Source organism: Arachis hypogaea, chromosome 15 (assembly GCF_003086295.3).
Source record: "Arachis hypogaea cultivar Tifrunner chromosome 15, arahy.Tifrunner.gnm2.J5K5, whole genome shotgun sequence".
NCBI classification, from domain to species: Eukaryota; Viridiplantae; Streptophyta; class Magnoliopsida; order Fabales; family Fabaceae; genus Arachis; species Arachis hypogaea.
Genome location: NC_092050.1, coordinates 147,626,786 through 147,647,945, shown reverse-complemented (window position 1 = coordinate 147,647,945; position 21,160 = coordinate 147,626,786). Strand labels below are relative to the sequence as shown.

Below are 21,160 nucleotides of genomic sequence, written 5' to 3'. Positions count from 1 at the left end.
GTAGTCCGTTGAGTCTGATTGTAACGTATAACACCGAGTTATTGTGTACAATGTCGAATTATGACATCGGATTTATAACGACCGTATCATACCCCAAGTTTGTCTTGGAAATGTATTTTAATGAAGCAGGTTGAGCTTTTGATGAGCCATAACTTGGCCATTGAGTTAGCTTTGGAGCCCCCCAGTCAGGGACGGATCCAGAAATGTTATCATGGGGCCAATAACATATATAATATTAAAAATATATATAAATAAATTATAATGTAAGATGCATTACAAAAATATACCGATAGAGAATATATTTAAAGTACAAAAAAATATGTATACTTTTTACTAACAAAGTGGTACACGTCGATTCTTCATATCATAAAATTCATCGATAATAGAATCGGTGTCAAATCTTTCAGCAATCTTCTTCTCAATATAAATCAAAAGACAATTAGCAAGAAATTCATCTTCCATTTTGTTTCTGAGTCTATTCTTCACAATATTCATAGCTGAAAAAGATCTCTCAATTGTAGCAGTTGAAACAGGAAGAGTTAATACCAAGCGAATCAAACGATCAATCAAAGGATATGTTAAAGACTTTCCTGTCTTCGTTAATCCTTGACATAACTCCGAAATTGTGCACAAGTTAGTTAACTCAATATTATTAGGAACATCAAGTTCATAATGTTGAGCTTGCATTCTAATGTGAAATTTCTCTTGGTCACTGAAGTCGCCTGGATAAAACCGTTCTACTAATTCACATACTTTGTTGACACTGAAGAGCTTATAATTTTCTCTGGGATCTAAAGTTGAACTTAAAGTAAGCAATTCCACCATATTATCATTGAATCTTCCATTAATCTCTTGCAACTGTGTATCAATTACAGCCAGAAATAAATTAACACGGTAATGATGCTCCACTGAAATTCGGTCAACAATTTTGCGAGTTCGGCCTCTTCTAGGAATATGCATTGCATTCATATCAGAAACTTCAACTTCATGTTTCTCACAAAATAATATAACTTCTTTTATGAAAGCTTCCCAACTTGATTCTCTCATTCGTTGGATTAAAGTCTTGGTAGTAGAAACCAGAGTTAAAGCATTCAATATGTCTTGATTTTTTCGTTGCAAAGCTTGACAAAGATCATGACTAACTTCCAAAATATTTCTCATCAAATGCAAAACAAAGACAAATTCAAAGGATGTGATAGCATCATAAGCAGCACTAGCATCACCACGAGTGGAGAAATTACCTTCTTCACTGCTTTTTTCAAGAACTTCACAAGTAGCATCAAACATGCATAGCAAGCTACGTACAGAATTCAAATGAGACCCCCATGTAGTATCTCCAGCTCTTTGCAAAGTACCAATTTGATTAAGTCCACTACCTGTCACAATTTGATCATTGGCAATTAAGTTTGCAACATTATTTGCTTGAGCAACCCTTAACTGATCATGACGTTTAGGAGAAACAGTCACAACATTCACAATTAGGGTAAGTTTTGAAAAGAATTGATGAACATAACAAACTTCTTTGGCTGCAGAAACAAGTGCTAATTGTAATCGATGAGCAAGACAATGAATGTAATAAGCAAAAGGGCAATCTTTCAAAAATAGAGCTTGCAATCCATTCCATTCACCACGCATATTACTAGCTCCATCATACCCTTGTCCCCTAAGATTTTGAACATCAAGATTATGACGAGAAAGAACTGATGAAATTTCTGTTTTCAATGTCAAAGAACACGTATCAGAAACATGTATAAGATCAAAAAATCTTTCTTGAACACAACCGTGCTTGTCTATAAATCTCAAAACCACAGACATTTGTTCTCGCTTTGACTCATCTCTTGCTTCATCAATAATTATACAAAATTTAGAATCACCAATTTCTTCTCGAATTGCTGCACGCACTTTTCTAGCAAAGATATGCAATATATCTTTTTGAACACCAGGAGATATATATTGAGCATTTCCAGGAGCATTTTCAAGGACAACATTATTAACATTCTGATTGCATGAAGCTAAAAGCTTAATTAACTCAATAAAATTTCCCCTATTCAAAGATCCAGGACTTTCATCGTCGCCTCTAAATGCACATGCTTGAAATGCAAGCCATCGAATAGCATCAATAGATGTCTTCAACCTTAAGCGATTATTTGCAATAGTTTCATCACTATGTCTATCAAGAACTTTGTTTATATGCTTAGAATGAGCCATTAAATCATCACAAGATTTCACACATAAATTATGGGGAGAATTAGGAATAGAACCCTCGTGACATACAAATGCACAATTCACTCCATTGTTTACTTTCTTCCAATTACTAAATCCTAACTCTGAAAATGCATTTTTTCCATCATTGCGAGCACCATAATGTTTACTAAACAAGTAGCAAGGCAAACAATAAGCAGCATCTTTTTCTGGTGAATATTCTAACCAACTTGAAAATTTCTTAAACCAAGAAGATTGAAAATATCGACGGTGATTGTTATTACCAGAAGCTGGATAACTAATATTTGTTGGTTGGTATGGCCCAGCTATTATGTATGCTCTACGAATCTTATCACGTTCATTGACATTATACTGCCAAATTGGACGTCGCTTTCCTGGATCCCTTTCTAGTAAAGAGATATCAACATCTCTTTCTAATCTTGGAACTTTGGATTCATGTTGATGTGCATTTTGAGTAAGATTAGAGAGTTCACTTACTTGAACTTCTTGTGAAATAAGATTAGAGGGTTGACTTGTTTGAACTCCAACATTATCAGCAGCTTTTCTCTTAAAAATTGCATCAATTTTACTTTACTTTTTCATCATAAAATGTTCTAGTTTCTTTTTACCTGAAAAAAATTCAAATAATTATATACTCACATGAATAAATAAAGTCTAAATATTTTTTATTAATTAAACATCAATAAAAAATTAATAATATTTTTTTTACTAAATCACTATCAATTTTACTAAAAATAAAAAATAAAAAAACTACTAGACAAATTAATAATATACACAATCACACCGTAGTACAGTACATAGAGTCATAGATAGGGGTGTAAATTACCAAACTGGACCAAAAATTACCGCAGAACCGAACCGAATTTTACAACAACCGATTAGAAAACCGAAAAAATTAGTTTTTTTTTGGTTTTTTTTGAAGTAAACCGATCGGTTCGGTTCGGTTTTCGGTTGACTCGGTAGAAACTGAACCGAACCGGACCAAACCGAAAAATGAGGGTTCAATGGTGTGTTTTTACTAAGTTACCCTTTAACCTAGGTATAAAAGGGCAACTTCACACAGCCCTAGCCTTCTTCCTCTCTTTTACGCGAACGGCGAATCCGGAGCCCTAGCTTTCTTCCTCTGTTCTTCTCTTCCACGGTTCCACACTTCCACCTTCGATTCCACCATGCTCGAGAGAAGGAGACCCTGAAGGAGAACCCTAGCTTCTCTTCCTCTCTTCTTGTCTTCAGTCATCGCCGTCGCAGGGTCGCCGTCGCTGGGTCGCCGTCCCCGAGGAGCAATCCATTCACCGAGAAGCAGTCCTGTCACCGAGCAGCAGTCCAGTCGCCAAGCAAGACTCCAATGGCCGTCGCAGTCCAACTCGAGCGCCGAGCAGCACTCCTGTCACCAAGCCATCTTCTGCAGAAAGCAACTCCACAATGTCTTCTTCGGAGGTTAGAAATTCTGAACAATTATTTTTAGAGATTCTGTTTAGTGATATTGTGCTTGATTTAACCTGAACAATTGTTTTTACAAATTCTGTTTGTGGTTATGATTTTGAGAAATTCTGTTTGTGCCTTTGTGGTTATGTTTTTTAGAAATTCTGTAGCTAGAAATTCTGTTTGTATTGGTTGCATCAAGAACTCACAAGATAATGCATCGCTTTATTTTTTATTTTAATTTTTTTTCTGGATGAAAAATAGAGACATTCATTGAATACATTGCTTGTGAGGTAATATGATGTTTGATGTTTAATTTTTGAAGTAGATTCTAAACCCATGTGATCTCTGCTTCACCAGCTGTCAAGATTTAGAATTCAGCTTTAGTGGACTATGCATGAACTGGCTAAAAGTGGCAGTTGATAGTAATTTTAGGGATGAAATCATTGAGATAGACATTGTTTTAGCTTCACTCATTCCCAATTTTGATAGAAGGTCTATTATATATTTTGTTTGGGACAAACTGCATAGAATCTGTTCTATGAACTTCAATTCCAAGAAAATATGATAAGGAACCAAGATCCTTTAATGTGAAGATTTTGTGCAATGGCTGAATCATTAGAGTAATTTGTGTAGAGTAATTTTCTGTAATAATAATGTCATACACATAACAAGGTATATATAAAATAGAATTGGCTGTTTGAGCTGTTAATGATGCTTGTTTTGGTGGACTGTTTGAGCTGTTAATGATGCTTGTTTTGGTGGACTGTTAGAGCTGTTAATGAATTTAAATTCTGTTGATTATATGGCAGTTGGTGAGTATTAAATGATGCTTGTTTTGGTGGACTGTTAGAGCTGTTAATGATGCTTGTTTTGGTGGACTGTTAGAGCTGTTAATGAATTTAAATTCTGTTGATTATATGGCAGTTGGTGAGTATTAAATGATGCTTGTTTTGGTGGACTGTTAGAGCTGTTAATGATGCTTGTTTTGTTGCTGGAAACAATACTTTTGGTGCTGTTCATGAATTAAAAACCTTAATTTTTTATTGTTCTGTTTATATATATATGCAGCCAACAAGCAATGAGGTGCCCAGTGAGCGGACGCCTCTCATTGGGGGTGAAATTGTTGAGTCCGCAGTACGTTCTTCAACGGACAGCGGCGTGCTTACCAAACCCCCGCCCCATCCTAGATCAAAGAAGAGGAAGGTTCATTCAACTAATGTGGGTGCAACTCCGGGAGCAACTCCAACAAATCCATCTCCAAGCACTGTGGAAACTGATGAAGAGGATAGCAAGGATGAAGCTAATGAAGGTAACAGAAAACCTTCTAGACCTAGATCTTGGACTTGGGAACACTTTACAAGGGATCCTAAGTCCAAGCCATCACATCCTAGGGCTAAATGTAATTGGTGTGGTGCATCATATGCATGTGACTCTCATAGAAATAGTACAACTAATATGCGTTATCATTTGTTGAACCAATGTAAAAAATTTCCTAGGGAGTCGGGTGACCCTAGTTAAACAATCCTTACCTTCCAACAAAAAAAAGAGGGTGAAGGGGTATTTACTGCAGTTACTTTTGATGCTGAAATGTGTAGAAAAGCCCTTGCTAGGATGATAATTGTTGATGAGCTACCATTCAAGTTTGTTGAGGGGGAGGGATTTAGATTCTATATGAGTATTGTGCAACCTAGATTTCCACTTCCGGGAAGGATTACTGTTGTTAAGGACTGTTGGAATCTCTATATTAGGGAGAAGAATAAGTTGAAAACTGTGTTCAAGCAACCGAATCAATCTGTTTGTTTAACTACTGATTGTTGGACTTCTGTGCAAAATCTGAATTATATGTGTCTCACTGTTCATTACATTGATCATGATTGGAAATTGCAAAAGAGGATTATTAATTTTTGTCTTATTAAAAACCACAAGGGAGAAACAATTAGTAGAAAGATTGAGAGATGTCTTTTGGGGTGGGGGATATCTAGAGTGTTCACAATTACTGTTGATAACGCTAGTTCTAATGATACTGCAATATCTTACCTAAGAACTAGAATGGAGGATTGGAATTTACATCCTTTGAAAGGAGAGCATTTGCATGTTAGGTGTTGTGCACATATTCTTAATCTTGTTGTTAATGATGGATTGAAAGAGATGCATGAATCTATTAGCAAGATAAGAAATACTATTAGATATGTGCGTGCTTTCCCTAGTCGTATGAATAGGTTCAAAAATTTCATTAAGGAAGCTAGGATACAAGACAAGTGTACTGTCCAACTCGATGTTCCCACTAGATGGAACTCGACATACACCATGCTTGAAAGTGGTTTGAAGTTTCAAAAGGCGTTCAAGAGGCTAAGGAAGAGAGATACATAATATGCTCTAATGCAAGGTGGTATTCCGAAGAATATTGATTGGGACAATGCAAAACACTTTATGGAATTCTTGAAAATTTTTCATGATGTTACAAAGAGTGTGTCTGGTAGTTTGCTTGTGACTTCTTCTCAATATTTTCATGAGTTTTGTAAGATTTTGCGTGTGTTCAAAGCTTCTTGTGGTAGTCGAGATCCATTACTTGGGAGTATGGCTGAGAGGATGAAGCTTAAGTATGACAAGTACTGGGGTAACATTAAAAATATCAACATGATGATTTTTGTTGCTGTGATTCTTGATCCTAGATACAATTTGAAGTTTGTCAACTTTAGCTTTGAAAAGCTATATGATAAGGATGATGCTGATTTTTTGGGTGCAAAAGTGAAAGAAACCTTCTCCAAGATGTTTGAATGCTATATGAATGCAAATAATGGGGGAAGATCTTTTACTTCAACAACAATAGATGGTGCATCAGATGTGGGAGTACCTGATGGCGACATGGCTGGTGATTTTTTTAAGGAGGTGCATTTTCATGAGATCATCAACAAGAATGAGGTGGATTTGTATTTGATGGATGGTTTAGAGAAGCCTGGTGATCAAAATACCTTTGACATATTGAATTGGTGGAAGGTAAATTCTAGCAAGTATCATATCTTATCCCAAATAGCTAGAGATGTCTTAGCAATGCCGGTCTCAACTGTTGCTTCAGAATCAGCTTTTAGCACTGGTGGAAGAGTGCTTAATAACTATAGGAGTTCTTTAACTCCAAAGACAGTTGAGGCATTGATATGCACACAAAATTGGCTTCGTGCTTCTCCAATGACAACTGATTTTGAGGAGCTTATTGAAGAGTTTGAGAAACTTGAATTAGGTATGCAAAAAAAAAATTTGTAGTTCCTTTCATGGTTTATGTTTATAATCTATAATCTATATTATATTTATAATCTATATTGATTTTCTTGTTTTATTTTTGTAGAAATTGCACCAACTGGAGAAGATGAGGATGAGTCTGGTGTGGATTCAGATTAAGCATGGTGGTTGATTGGCTGTTTGGTTTTTATTTGTTTTAAAGTGACTGTTGTGGTTTAAAGTGTATTTATTTTTGTTGTTTTGCTAGACATTTTTAATTGCCTTTGTTTTATATTTAATTAAGTTGAATTTGTACTGGATTTGGATGTGATATACTCTTGTTATTCTGGTTTATTGAAGGTTTTAAACTTTATTTTATGATATTTTAAATTCTGTTTATTAGGTATAAAAAAACCGAAAAAACCGACCGAACCAAATCGTTGTTGGTTCGGTTCGGTTCAGTTCAGTTGTCCAGAAAGCAGCCAACCGAATGGTTGATATTAACGTTCAACCGATCAGGTCGATTCGGTTGGTTTTCGGTCCAAAACCAAACTAAACCGAATTGATTACACCCCTAGTCATAGAGATATTCAGATATATCAACAAGAACAATAAATCTCATAGTAACTATTTAAGATATATAATAACAAATTTAAAATTTAAAATATATAATAAAATGTACCTTGTGAGATAGTAGTCACTAACTGAGTGGAGTAGAGGACTAGAGGGCATCGCGCGTCAGTCGTCACTATGGCTTCAATTCAAAAGGAATGCTAAGCGTCAAAACCAAAAGGAATAAAAGAAGAATAGTGTTTCACTGTTTCTGTTTAGTCAATTTAGGTTTTTAAAAAAATTTTAAAAATTATTATATTTTATGGATTGGGCTTCTTAAATTTTACTACTAACTTTTTTTTTTTGTAAAAAGCTGGGGGGCCCAGGCCTCCACTTGCCCCCCATGTATCCGTCCCTGCCCCTAGTTCAAGATGCTTATTAAAACAAGGAATAAAATCCTTTGAATTTCAGACGTTATTTAAAATTAACGTGTATTGAAAAGTGTAGTAGTATTTGTCATTGATTGTGCCTTTGGTTTTTTTTCAATGTAATTTTGAGCCGTTGATTTAATAGATGCAACGGTTAGGGTTTTTCATGGAATTGAATTGTTAATTTGAATAGTTGGTGAGACAATTTTGATAAAAGTGAATTGGTCGGGCGAGAATATTGCGTTAGTTCACCGTTGTTTGGTGATTTGATTGAAGATTGAGTTTGATTGCGCATGTGTAAATGATGCGACTTTGAATTGAAGAGTTATCGCGAATGGATAAGTGTTTGTGCTTGTATGATATGTGATTGAATTTGTTGACCGTTGATAGTCATAGTTTGGAAGATAGTTGATATATATCTGATGATAGTTGATATAGATTTGATAATGACTGATAATGATTGATATAGAACCGATAATGATTGATATAGCTCGGATAATGATTGATATAAATCTGAAAACAGAGATAATAGATATAGATTTGAAAATAGAAAAACAGATATAGATTGGCAAATAGAGATAACAGATATAGATCGAAAAATAGAGATAACAGATATAAATCGAAAAATAGAGATAACAGATATAGATCGGCAAATAGAGATAACTGATATAAATCAGAACATAGAGATGACAGATATAGATCAGAAAATAGAGATATCAGATATAGATTGGAGAATAGAGATAACAGATATAAATTGATAAATAGAGATAACAGATATAGATCGAAAAATAGGGATAACAGATATAAATTGGCAAATAGAGACAACAGATATAAATTGGCAAATAGAGATAATAGATAGATCAAAAAATAGAGATACCAGATATAAATTGGAAAATAGAGATATTAGATATAGATCGGAGAATAGAGATAGCAGATATAAATTGGCAAATAGAGATAACAGATATAGATCGAAAAATAGGGATAACAGATATAAATTGGCAAATAGAGATAACAGGTATAGATCGACAAATAGAGATGATAGATATGGATCGGAAAATAGATATAACAGATATAGATTGGAAAATAGAGAAAACAGATATAAATTGGTAAATAGGGATAACAGAAATAATTTGAAAAATAGAGATAACAAATATAAATCGAAAAATAGAAATAATAGATATAGATCGGCAATTAGGGATAACAGATAGAGATAACAGATATAAATCGAAAAATAGAGATAACAGATATAGATCGGCAAATAGAGATAACTGATATAAATCAGAAAATAGAGATGACAGATATAGATCAGAAAATAGAGATATCAGATATAGATTGGAGAATAGAGATAACCTATATAAATTGGCAAATAGAGATAACAGATATAGATCGACAAATAGGGATAACAGATATAAATTGGCAAATAGAGACAACAGATATAAATTGGCAAATAGAGATAATAGATATAGATCGAAAAGTAGAGATACCAAGTATAAATCGGAAAATAGAGATATCAGATATAGATCGGAGAATAGAGATAACAGATATAAATTGACAAATAGAGATAACAGATATAGATCGAAAAATAGGGATAACATATATAAATTGGCAAATAGAGATAACATATATAAATTGGCAAATAGAGATAACAGGTATAGATCGACAAATAGAGATGATAGTTATGCATCGAAAAATAGATATAACAGATATAGATTGGAAAATAGAGAAAATAGATATAAATTGGTAAATAGGGATAATAGAAATAATTTGAAAAATAGAGATAACAGATATAAATCAGAAAATAGAAATAATAGATATAGATCGGCAAATAGAGATAACAGATATAGATCGAAAAATAGAGATACCAGATATAAATCGGAAAATAGAGATAACAGATATAGATCGGCAAATAGAGATGTTAAGAGAGAGAAAGCTTAGTCCCTAAGTTGTTCACCAAAGAAGCAATAAAGAGAAGGTTAAGCAAAAAGGTTGAAGTCTAATCTCCCACATCAAACTGTATCAAGAAGTCAGAAGCTAAAAGGTGATTTCATTTCCTTATACATGCATCATATCTTCTTCTCTTCATCTTCAACATTCTGCCAATCCATTCTGGGTTTCATGGGAAAGATGATCTCTGTTCTACTCTGCTGTGCATCTACGGTCATAAGTGTGTCTTGGAGACCAAGTTATTTTTCAATGGCCAAGATCTGGGTTTACCATTGAAGATATCTATTTCTGCTATCCTGTGGCTTTCGGTCAATAAGAGAAGGTCAGAACCAAAGTTTCTATTTTGAGGATTAATGGGAAAAAGTGAGATGGTGAGTTGGTGAAGCACAAAGCTCGAGAGTTGACCTAGGGAGAGCAACTCAGCAACATGCAAGGAGATACAAAAGAAGATTTCTCATCATTCAGAAGTAAAGGAGAGATAACCAGTGTTCTTGAGGTGTATATTCTGAGAAGAGCACTCTGAAGAAGTTCATCTATTTGGATAGTGCTTCCTAGCCAAAGGAGCATTCCGCCAGAGTGAAGAACTGAATCAGAGGCTAGCAAATCTGGTTTATCACATAGCAAAGAGGTTGTTGAAGAGTCAATCTCCTTCATGTTTTGCAGATTGTAATTTACTTTTTAATGTTTATCTTTCTGTAATTTTTTGAGGTAAAAGGCTGAATGAGAGAGTCATTGAAAGAGCCTAAGAGAGAAAAAAGGGTAGAGAGATACACATGAGTGAAAACCTAGAGTTATATCAGATTTCTTTAGGTTAAGTCTATGTCTTATATCTTGTACCTGTGAGATATCCCTTTCTTAGTTGGGTGAGCATTAAGAGTAAATAGTTATGTATTAGCATAACCAAGTCAAGTTAGGTTAGAATTTGAGTGTGAAAGGATTGTGCCAATCCTGTGAAATTGGTGTATGTAATACTTTAACTATAGTGAAAATTCCACCACTATTGTGGTAGAGACTGGACGTAGGTTGCATTGCACAAAGGCAACCCAAACTAGGATACATGATGGTGTCAGCTTTTCTCTTCCCTCCTCTGTTCTGTTTTTTGACATTCATGAGACAAAATGAAATTATCTCATAAATTTTTCGCTGCTGAGTTCAAACAAATTCAGATTTCAAGTTTGTTTTAAAAGGGTTATTACAGTAACTTAAAAGAAGGTCATAGATTCAACCCCCCTTCTCTAAACCTTCTACAACCTTCAATTGGTATCAGGAGCCTTGGTCTCAAGAATCAAGCTTTACCGCTTGGAGCAAAGGTCCAATGGCGAACAACTTGGGCACAACCACAGTTGCCTACACTCTAACTAAAGGCCAGTCAAACAATAAGCCTCCCTTCTTCAATGGAAGAACTATGCCTACTGAAAAGAGAGGATGAGGATCTTCATCCAATCCATTGACTACAACATATGGAAGATTGTTGTGAGCGGTCCCAAGATTCCAACAAAAATAAGTGCTGATGGAGTGGTGACTCCAAAAGAAAAAGCTGAATGGAATGAAGACGACAAGAAGAAGATGGAGCTGAATGCTAAAGCCATCAACCTTCTTCACTGTGCTATCATCTTTGAAGAGTACCGAAAGGTGTCTAGATGCAAGACAATCAAAGAAATATGGGAAAAACTCCAGGTTACACACGAAGGCACTAAACAAGTCAAAGAAATGAGGATTGATATGCTGCGAAAAGAGTATGAGATGTTTAATATGAAGGATGGAGAAAGCATTGATGAAGTGTTTGAGAGATTCTCAATCATAATCAACAACCTTGATGATATGGGTACAAACTACTCAGAACAAACCCTAGTGAGAAAACTCCTTAGAAGCATCACAAAAGAATGGGAAACCACTGCCACTGTCCTAGCCGAGAGCAATAACCTTAGCCCTATAACCTATGATGAGCTGAGAAGAAAACTCCTTACCTACGAAATCACACACACAAATACGGACTCAAAGAAAAAGGGAATAGCCCTCTAGTCAAAAATAGAATCAAAAGAGAGTGAGTCTAGTGATGGTATTTCAGATGATGAGCTTATGTTTTTTGTTAGGAGATTTAGAAGGATGATGAAGAACAAGAACAGGTACAAGGGTTCAAGCTCAAAGGAACACAAGATGGACTTGAGCAAGGTGACTTGTCATCATTGCAAGGAGGCTGGACATTTCAAGCTAAACTGTCCGAAACTCAAGAAGGAGGACAAAGGAAAGAAAGAAAAGAAGAGAGTGCTCATGGCAGCTTGGGAGGATCTTGAGAATGACTCCAATTAGGAAGAAGATTCTGAAGGTGAAAATAAAATTTGCTTTATGGCTGGTAATAATCATCTTGATGAGGTAAATTACTATGACTTGTCTATAGATGATTTACATGCTATAATTGATGATCTTACACTAAACACCTCAAAACTATTGGATAAGTACAATAAATGCAGATCTGAAAAAGATATGTTAAAAGCTGAAAATGATTTTTTAAGAGAAAAAGTGAAAGAAACTGAATGTGCTTTGGATATTATTGAAGAAAATAGATTTCTAAAATCTAAACTTGAAAAACTTAAAAGAAAGCACATTGTGGATCCTTTTCAAGAGCTAATCGCTGAAAATGAAATGATTAAAAGGCTGAATGGTGACTTAGCAAAATTCGCTCAAAGTTTTAGTAGCTTGGACAAATTACTTGCAAGTCAAAGACCATTGTTTGAAAAATCTGGTTTGGGTTATGTAACCCAGGAAAGTGGAGTTTTTTATGATTCCTCTATGAAATTTGTGGCTTCTTCATCAAAAATCAAATTCAATTCCAACAAAACTGGTCTTGGATATATTCCCACACATGAGGAGGAATTTGATGAATTATATACTAGTGAAAATGAGCCATCATAAAAAATCGATCCTACATCAAACAGATCAGGTTTGGGATACACTTCGAATAATGAGGTTGCTTTCAAAAATCCACCATTTTACAACAAAACCTCACATTCAAAAGGCCCAAAAGCTTTCAAAAAATTTGGATGGAATGCTTTTACTAAGAGGAACAATTACAATAAAAATCAGTTTGTCAAAAGAAAATCACATCCTCCAAAAACCAGAAAATTCCAGTCCTTTAATCATTTCCAGCAAAATAAATCACCTCAATTTCAGCAATATGCATCGGATAATCACTGTTTTAATTGCAAAAAATTTGGCCACTCATATCTACAATGCTTCATTGAAAAAAGAATTGTAGGAAACCAAATTTACAATATTGTGTGTGATTTCAATGCACTTGGGCAACCAAGATGGATTAACTTCAAAGGATCCAAATTAATTTGGATACCTAAGGTTACTTGAAGTTTTTATTGCAGATTTGCCTAACATCCAAGAACAAAAGGGATATGTGGTACTTGGATAGCGGATGCTCAAGGCACATGATTGGAAGGTCAACTTTTTTCATCAAACTAAACAAGTATCATGGAGGTTTTGTGACCTCTGGAGATGATGGTAAAGGTAAAATAGTGGCTGTTGGAAAAGTAGGTAATAATCACTCCACTTTTATTGATGATGTCTTTTTGGTAAATGGCTTGAGGCACAACCTTTTGAGTATAAGTCAACTTTGTAATATAGGATATTTAGTGACTTTCAAAAGACTTGAATGCTGTGTGGTAAATGAAAATACAAATGAAGTACTTTTTGTTGCTAAGCATTGCAATAATGTGTATGGACTTACCCTTGATGAACTAAAGGATCAAAATGTAGCTTGTTTTCATTCTAAAGAATCTGAAAAGTGGCTATGGCACAAGAGAATGGAACATGCAAGTATGTTTCAAATAAACAAACTTGTAAAGAAAGGTTTAGTAAGAGGTCTTCCGTTGATAAGGTTTGACAAAGACATCATTTGTGATGTTTGCCAAATGGAAAAATAAATAAAAAGTTCATTTAAGTCAAAGGAAGACATCTCTACTAAAAGGCCACTTGAATTGCTACATATTGATTTATTTGGTCCAACAAGGACTCAAAGCCTAGGTGGTAAACATTATGGTTTAGTGATTGTGGATGACTATACTAGGTTTGGTTGGGTTTTATTTCTTGCTCACAAAAATGAAGCCTTTTCGGCCTTTGAACCTTTTTGCAAGGAAATTCAAAATGAAAAGGATTTAAAGATCTTCTCTATAAGAAGTGATCATGGAACTGAATTTGAAAACTATTTATTTGAATCCTTTTGTGAGGAATTTGGAATATCTCACAACTTCTCTTATCCAACAACACCACAACAAAATGATGTTGTGGAAAGAAGAAATATAAGCATTCAAGAAATGACAAGAGCTATGCTTTGTGAGAAAATTTTTGAATAGAACCATCATAAGAAAATTTTTGAAGAAAACTCCTTATGAACTTTGGAAAGGTTACCCACCAAACTTGGACTACTTGCACATCTTTGGATGCAAATGCTTTGTTCTTAATAACAAAGATAATTTGGAGAAATTTGATCCAAAGGCATATGAGTGTTTGTTTGTAGGATATTTCACAACTAGTAAAGCATATAGGGTTTATCATCAAGATGCTAGGATAATTGAGGAGTCCATACATGTTACATTTTGTGATACTAACTTGGTTCAAAGTATTTTGGAAGACTGTGACGCAGGAAATCAAGCTCAAAAGGATAATAAAACTACACAAAATCATGAAAATGGAAATTCTAGACAAGGTGAACCAGAAACTGCAGTTGCTGAAAATTTAAGAGACAATTCCATTTTGTCTCATGAATCTGAAGGAGATCCTGAAACTAGCAGTTCCCAGAATTCCTTGGTAACTGAATCTGCCTCCAAGTCAATCAGACCTCGTGAATGGAGATTCTTGAGAATAATCCTGAGGAATTTGTCATTAGGAACGTCTCTCGTAGGGTTAAAACTCGATCTTCAACTAGAAAGGCAAATGAAGGAACCAACATTGCCCTTCTCTCTCAAATGGAGCCTCAAAATGTCAAGGAAACCCTTGATGACCCTTCTTGGGTAAAGGCAATGGAAGATGAGCTTCATGAGTTTGAGAAGAACCAAGTGTGGACATTGGTTCCAAGGCCGAATGGAAATAAAGTGACCGGCACCAAGTGGATTTTTCGGAACAAGCTAGGAGAGGATGGTAGCATTGCAAGAAACAAGGCAAGGCTAGTGACACAAGGATATGACCAAGAAGAAGGAATAAACTTTGATGAATCCTTTACCTCTGTTGCCCGAATGAAAGTCATAAGACTTCTCTTAGCTTATGCTATGTTTTGTGGTTTTAAATTATATCAAATGGATGTGAAATGTGCATTCTTAAATGGTGTGATAGATAGGGAATATGGAGCAGCCACCTGGTTTTGAAAATAAAGAATTTTTCAACCATGTTTTCAAATTATCAAAAGCTCTCTATGGTTTGAGACAAGCTCCTAGAACTTGGTATGAGAGACTTAGCACTTTTCTTTTGAAAAATAGTTTTCAAAGAGGCACCACAGACACTACTCTCTTTATCAAAACTTCTAATGATTCTTTCATTCTAGTCCAAATATATGTTGATGACATTATTTTTGGATCAGCCAATGAATCCCTTTATACTGAATTTGGAAAACTCATGACAAGTGAATTTGACATGAGTATGATGGGTGAACTTAATTTTTTCCTTGGGCTACAAATTATACAAACTGAAAATGGTATTTTCATTCATCAAGAGAAGTATACCAAGGAACTAGTTAAGAAATTTGGTATGAAAAATGCCAAATCCATGGGAACTCCCATGCACCATAATTCCAAATTAGACAAGGGAGAAACTGAGAAAGATGTGGATGAGACTAGGTATAGAGGAATGATTGGCTCTCTTATGTACTTAATTTTCTCTAGACCCGATATTGTGTAAAGTGTTGGAATGTGTTCAAGATTCCAATCTAAACCAAAATAGTCCCATCTTTCTTTAGTTAAGAGGATCATTAGATTGATGATTTTTCTACAGTTGGTTATTGTGATGCAGATTTTGCCAGTGATAGAGTTGATAGAAGAAGCACATCAGGCTTATGTTGCTTCCTTGAAAAGTCCTTGAATGTTTGGTCAAGTAAGAAGCAGCCAACAGTGGCTTTATCCACTGCAGATGCTGAGTATATAGCTGCTTCTTTTTGTTGTTCTTAGCTTTTATGGTTAAAAACACAGCTTGTTGATTACAAATTAAATACTGAAAATATTCCCTTGTTGTGTGATAATATGAGTGCCATTAATATTTCTAAAAATCCAGTTTTGCACTCTAGGACTAAACATATTGAAGTGATATTTCACTCAATAAGAGAACATATTCAAAAGGGGGGTATTAACATTCAATTTGTTAAATCCGAGGAGCAATTAGCTGATATTTTCACTAAACCACTAGCTGAGGACAGATTTTGCATGCTTAGGACTAGTCTAGGAATTTTAAACTATGATTCATTATTTGAAAGTTGCTGATGTGTTTGTTGGAGTTTTTGTCTCATAAACAGGTATGAGATAATTTTGGGCAAGTGAAGAACCCTCCCTCCAATTAGCGTTCTAAGGCTTTGTTGCTTGAACAAAATCATCTGGGCCAACCTCAAAAATTAGATCATGAGTGGTCCAATATGTTTCCTTAAATCCAATCACCTCTGAGTCCAATATGAATAATATATATCTTTTGTTTTGTTTTTGTTGGCCTATTTGCTTTGGTTTATTTCTTTTTTGTCCTTTAGTCCAAAAAGATTTCAAGTTTTAAAATTAATTTCCATTTTAATTTTAAAAATAAAATCAAGTCTTTCTTTTTATGATGTCAAGTCATTTCAAGTCAAATCAGAAGGTGATGCAGTTGCATGGTTTGAGAAATTTTCTTTTGGGTACGGTTACCAATACTTCTTCTTCTCCTTCCATAACTCCTCCAACCCTTCGGTTTTTTCCCACTACCTTTACTGTTTCTCTTCCTTCAAAATTCTGAAACCAACCAAATGAGGAAGAAAACCATACCTCAAAAGCCTCCTCGTGAGAAGATATACAAGCTTCTTGCAAAACAAAAACCCTCAACTCGCTCTCAGGACCGAACCTTCACTCCATCTCCTTCTCCTCTTACCTCATCTCCTCGGACTGATCCCATGGCATGCACTAAGAACCTATCAAGGTTCCCTCCTTAAGCCAAACAGACGCCACCACCGAAGAAGCCTCCATCCAAACCTGGTGCGTCGAAACTGAGTACTTCAAAAGGGAAATGACCAGCCGCAAATAAACCCTCCTCTGAGCCCACTTAACCTAAGACAAGGTCTGTTCCCTTGCGTTCTCAGAGAGGTAAACCTCGAATCCCTCTTAAATCTGTTAGAGAACCATAAATTGATCCTTTTGCTCATAAATCTCACTTCATGACTTCTCATTCCAACTATAACCCTTATAGATTTAAGTCTGCCATGAACAATGACTTTTATGAAGGAGTTATTAAGTACCGTACCCTGTGTTCCTCTTTTCTTGCTGATTTGCCAAACCTGAAAAAGAAAGGTTTTTCATTTGTTGAAAATTTGGAATTTTTAGACTGGAATCACGTTTTTAACATCAAAAAGCCCGTTTACCCTCTTTTGGTTAAAGAGTTTTATGCTAACATGACATATCATGAGGGAAGTATGCATTCTTATGTCAAGGGCCGAGATATTGTTTTAAATAATGAAACAATCAGTGATTCATTGAAATATACTGATGTTGGAGCTTGTGCTTATACCTCTGTTAAGTGGGATGAAGGAGTTGGTATTTCTTTTAATGATGCTTTGGCTCATATTTGTGAACATGTTTCCTTGATTGATGGAATTACACCCACTCACAAAGCCCTAGGATATGAACGTGCTCAATTGTACTGAATTGTCAATCACATCATACTTCCTCAAAGTGGTTCATATCAAAGGGTATCTTACATTGACACTCTTGTTTTGTATGCCCTGCTCACTAAAACAGAAATTTCTTTTGCTTATTTGATGGTTAGATACATGTTTGACTCTGTTAGAAGTGAGAAAGACAAAGCCGTTCCTTATGACATTTCTAACTTATATTTTTGAGCATTTTGGTGTTGATTTGTCCAATGAAGATTATGAAAATAGATATTCATATCTAAAGGGAGGTGGTGTAGTGAAACAGCAAAATGGACCTAGTCGTTCTGAGAGAGTGGTTCTAGATGATGAAGATGATGAGTTCATTCTTGAGGAATCCCCTCCTCCTTCCACTGAGGGCACTTCCATCTCCGCTGGAAAAAATCTGCTCTGTTTAATGTTGTTCGAGACGTGGTCCAACTTGTCTCCCAATCCAACCACATGATTGCCATGAGTAAGGAACAAAGGAAGCTAGCAAGCAAGCATGAGAATTTCCTCCAAAAATCAAGGGATAGAGTGGCTGTATTTATGAAGTTCATTGATAATCTTCAACAAGATGAAGATCATGCCACTGATGCTGAAGAGGAAGCTGATTCGGAGGGAACTGGTTCAGATGCCTAGATTTGTCTCATGAAGCTGCTGCTGTCTGCTCACTTTTGTCTCATGAAAACTGTTTTTCTTGTATTTTTTGAATTGCTTTCTGTTATTTCGGATGACTGTAATACTCTAACTACTGTTGCACTTACTTTAAATTAACTTGATGTTTTGGACTGTGCATTAACTTTTCTTGCAGGTTTTAAGGTGTGGATTTTACTTGATATTGCCTACTTTCCACCCTTGATGACAAAAGGGGGAGTAATAGCGTGCGTGTTGTGGATCTTTAGTAGCTGTGTTGTGCATATTTTGCTGTGATATTTTACTGCTACTATTATTCTTTTTGCTCAAGAAGTTTATTTGAAAATCTTGCTACTGCTGTGAGATTCTAGTATGAGTTTCTGGAAATTGTTTTTATAATGTGTTGTTGTTTTATCCATGGTAGTCTTAATGCTCTATTTTGGTTTAAGCATGATCAATTCCTGAAATACTTTTTTCAAGTGCTGACATGACATGTTGAACATTGGGCTGAATTTGTGTTGCTGGTTATTTAAACTCCCTTAGTTGAATTTTGTGTAGCTCTTTATTGTGCTCTCTATAAGTATAATGTAAACAAGAACAAAAAGAAGAGCATAAATCTAGGGGGAGCTACTCTTGAAAAAGAAAGGGGGAGCAATACAAAAGCAAGCAACAACATTCAAAGGGATGTTTCTCAACCTTACTCAAATTCATTTTCTTTTGATCATTGTTTAATTATGTTTGTCATCAAGGAGGAGATTGTTGAGTTAAGAAATTACCTAATATAATTGATGAAGACAAACATTAGATTATTGGGCTAATTACCTAATTAGTTTTAATTGAATTTGGTTAAGTATTGCAGGCCAAAAAGAAAGAAAGAATCAGCCCAATTGGATGAAAACAAGAATAAGGCTGATAGGCTACTAATCAACAACAGCCCAACTCAAAGCAAGCTGAATCTATTCTAGTGGGCCACAAAAACAATAGAAACCCAAAGGTGATGAATAGAAAGCAAACGGCTTGCATGAATGAAATGAACCGATCCAAGCCCGACAGCAAGATAATCCCTCCATTTTGCTTCCAAAGCAACGTTCACTTTTTCCTGTCTCAGTCAGAACTCAAAGAAAGAGAGAGAAAGCTTAGTCCCTAAGTTGTTCACCAAAGAAGCAAGAAAGAGAAGGTTAAGCAAAAAGGTTGAAGTCTAATCAGCCACATCAAACTGTATCAAGAAGTCAGAAGCTAAAAGGTGATTTCATTTCCTTATACATGCATCATATCTTCTTCTCTTCGTCTTCAACGTTCTGCCAATCCATTCTGGGTTACATAGGAAAGATGATCTCTGTTCTACTCTGCTGTGCATCTACGGTCATAAGTATGTCTTGGGGACCAAGTTATTTTTCAATGGCCAAGATCTGGGTTTACATTGAAGATATCTGTTTTTGCTATCCTGTGGCTTTCGGTCAACAAGAGAAGGTCAGAACCAAAGTTCCTATTTTGAGGATTAATGGGAAAAAGTAAGATGGTGAGTTGGTGAAGCACAAAGCTCGAAAGTTGACCTAGGGAGAGCAACTCAGCAACATGCAAGGAGATACAAAAGAAGATTTCTCATCATTCAGAAGCCAATAAGAGATAACCAGTGTTCTTAAGGTGTATGTTATGAGAAGAGCACTCTGAAGAAGTTCATCTACTTGGACAGTGCTTCCTAGTCAAAGGAGCATTCCGCCAGAATGAAGAACTGAATCAGAGGCTAGCAAATCTGGTTTATCACATAGCAAAGAGGCTGTTGAAGAATCAATCTCCTTCATGTTTTGCAGATTGTAATTTACTTTTTAATGTTTATCTTTATGTAATTTCTTGAGGTAAAAGGCTAAATGAGAGAGTCATTGAAAGAGCCTAAGAGAGAAAAAAGGGCAGAGAGATACACATGAGTAAAAAGCCTAGAGTTATATCAGATTTCTTTAGGTTAAGTCTGTGTCTTGTATCTTGTAGTTATGAGGTATCCCTTTCTTAGTTGGGTGAGCACTAAGACTGAATAGTTAGGTATTAGCATAACCAAGTCAAGTTAGGTTAGAACTTGAGTGTGAAAGGATTGTGTCAATCCTGTGGAATTGGTGTATGTAATACTTTAACTATAGTGGAAATTTCACCACTGTTGTGATGGAGACTGGACGTAGGTTGCATTGCACAAAAGCAACCGAACCAGGATACATTATGGTGTCAGCTTCTCTCTTCCCTGCTCTGTTCTGTTTTCTGATATTCATGAGACAAAATGAAATTGTCTCATAAATTTTTTGCTGCTGAGTTCAAACAGATTTAGATTGCAAGTTTGTTTTAAAAGGGTTATTACAGTAACTTAAAAGAAGGTCATAGATTCAACCCCCTTCTCTAAGCCTTCTACAACCTTCAAGAGATAACTGATATAAATCGGAAAATAGAGATGATAGATATAGATCAGAAAATAGAGATATCAAATATAGATCGGAGAATAGAGATAACAGATATAAATTGGCAAATAGAGATAACAGATATAGATCGACAAATAGAGATACCAAATATAAAATTGGCAAATAGAGATAACAGATATAAATCGAAAAATAGAGATGACAGATATAGATTAGAAAATAGAGATATTAGATATAGATCATAAAATAGAGATAACAGATATAGATCCAAAGAAAGATAAGAGATGACAGATATAGATCGAAAAATAGAGATAACAGATATAGATTGAAAAATAGAGATAGCAAATATAAATTGGCAAATATAAATAACAGATATAAATTAGAAAATAGAGATAACAGATATAAGTCGAAAAATAGAGATAACAGATATAGATCGGCAAATAGAGATAACAGATATAGATAAAAAAATAGAGATACCAGAT

The 21,160-nt window shown here is 35.1% G+C and overlaps 1 protein-coding gene across 1 annotated transcript; it reads right to left on the bottom strand.

Annotated features, from left to right (window-relative positions):
- Positions 1-333: 333 nt before the first annotated feature.
- On the bottom strand, positions 334-2,208 carry LOC112749211 (uncharacterized). The gene is made up of 2 exons (XM_025797471.2): positions 547-2,208; positions 334-414 (listed from the first exon to the last, which is right to left on the bottom strand). Exons 1-2 carry the CDS (start codon positions 2,206-2,208, stop codon positions 334-336), a joined length of 1,743 nt encoding a protein of 580 aa, XP_025653256.2.
- Between the last annotated feature and the right edge of the window lie 18,952 nt (positions 2,209-21,160).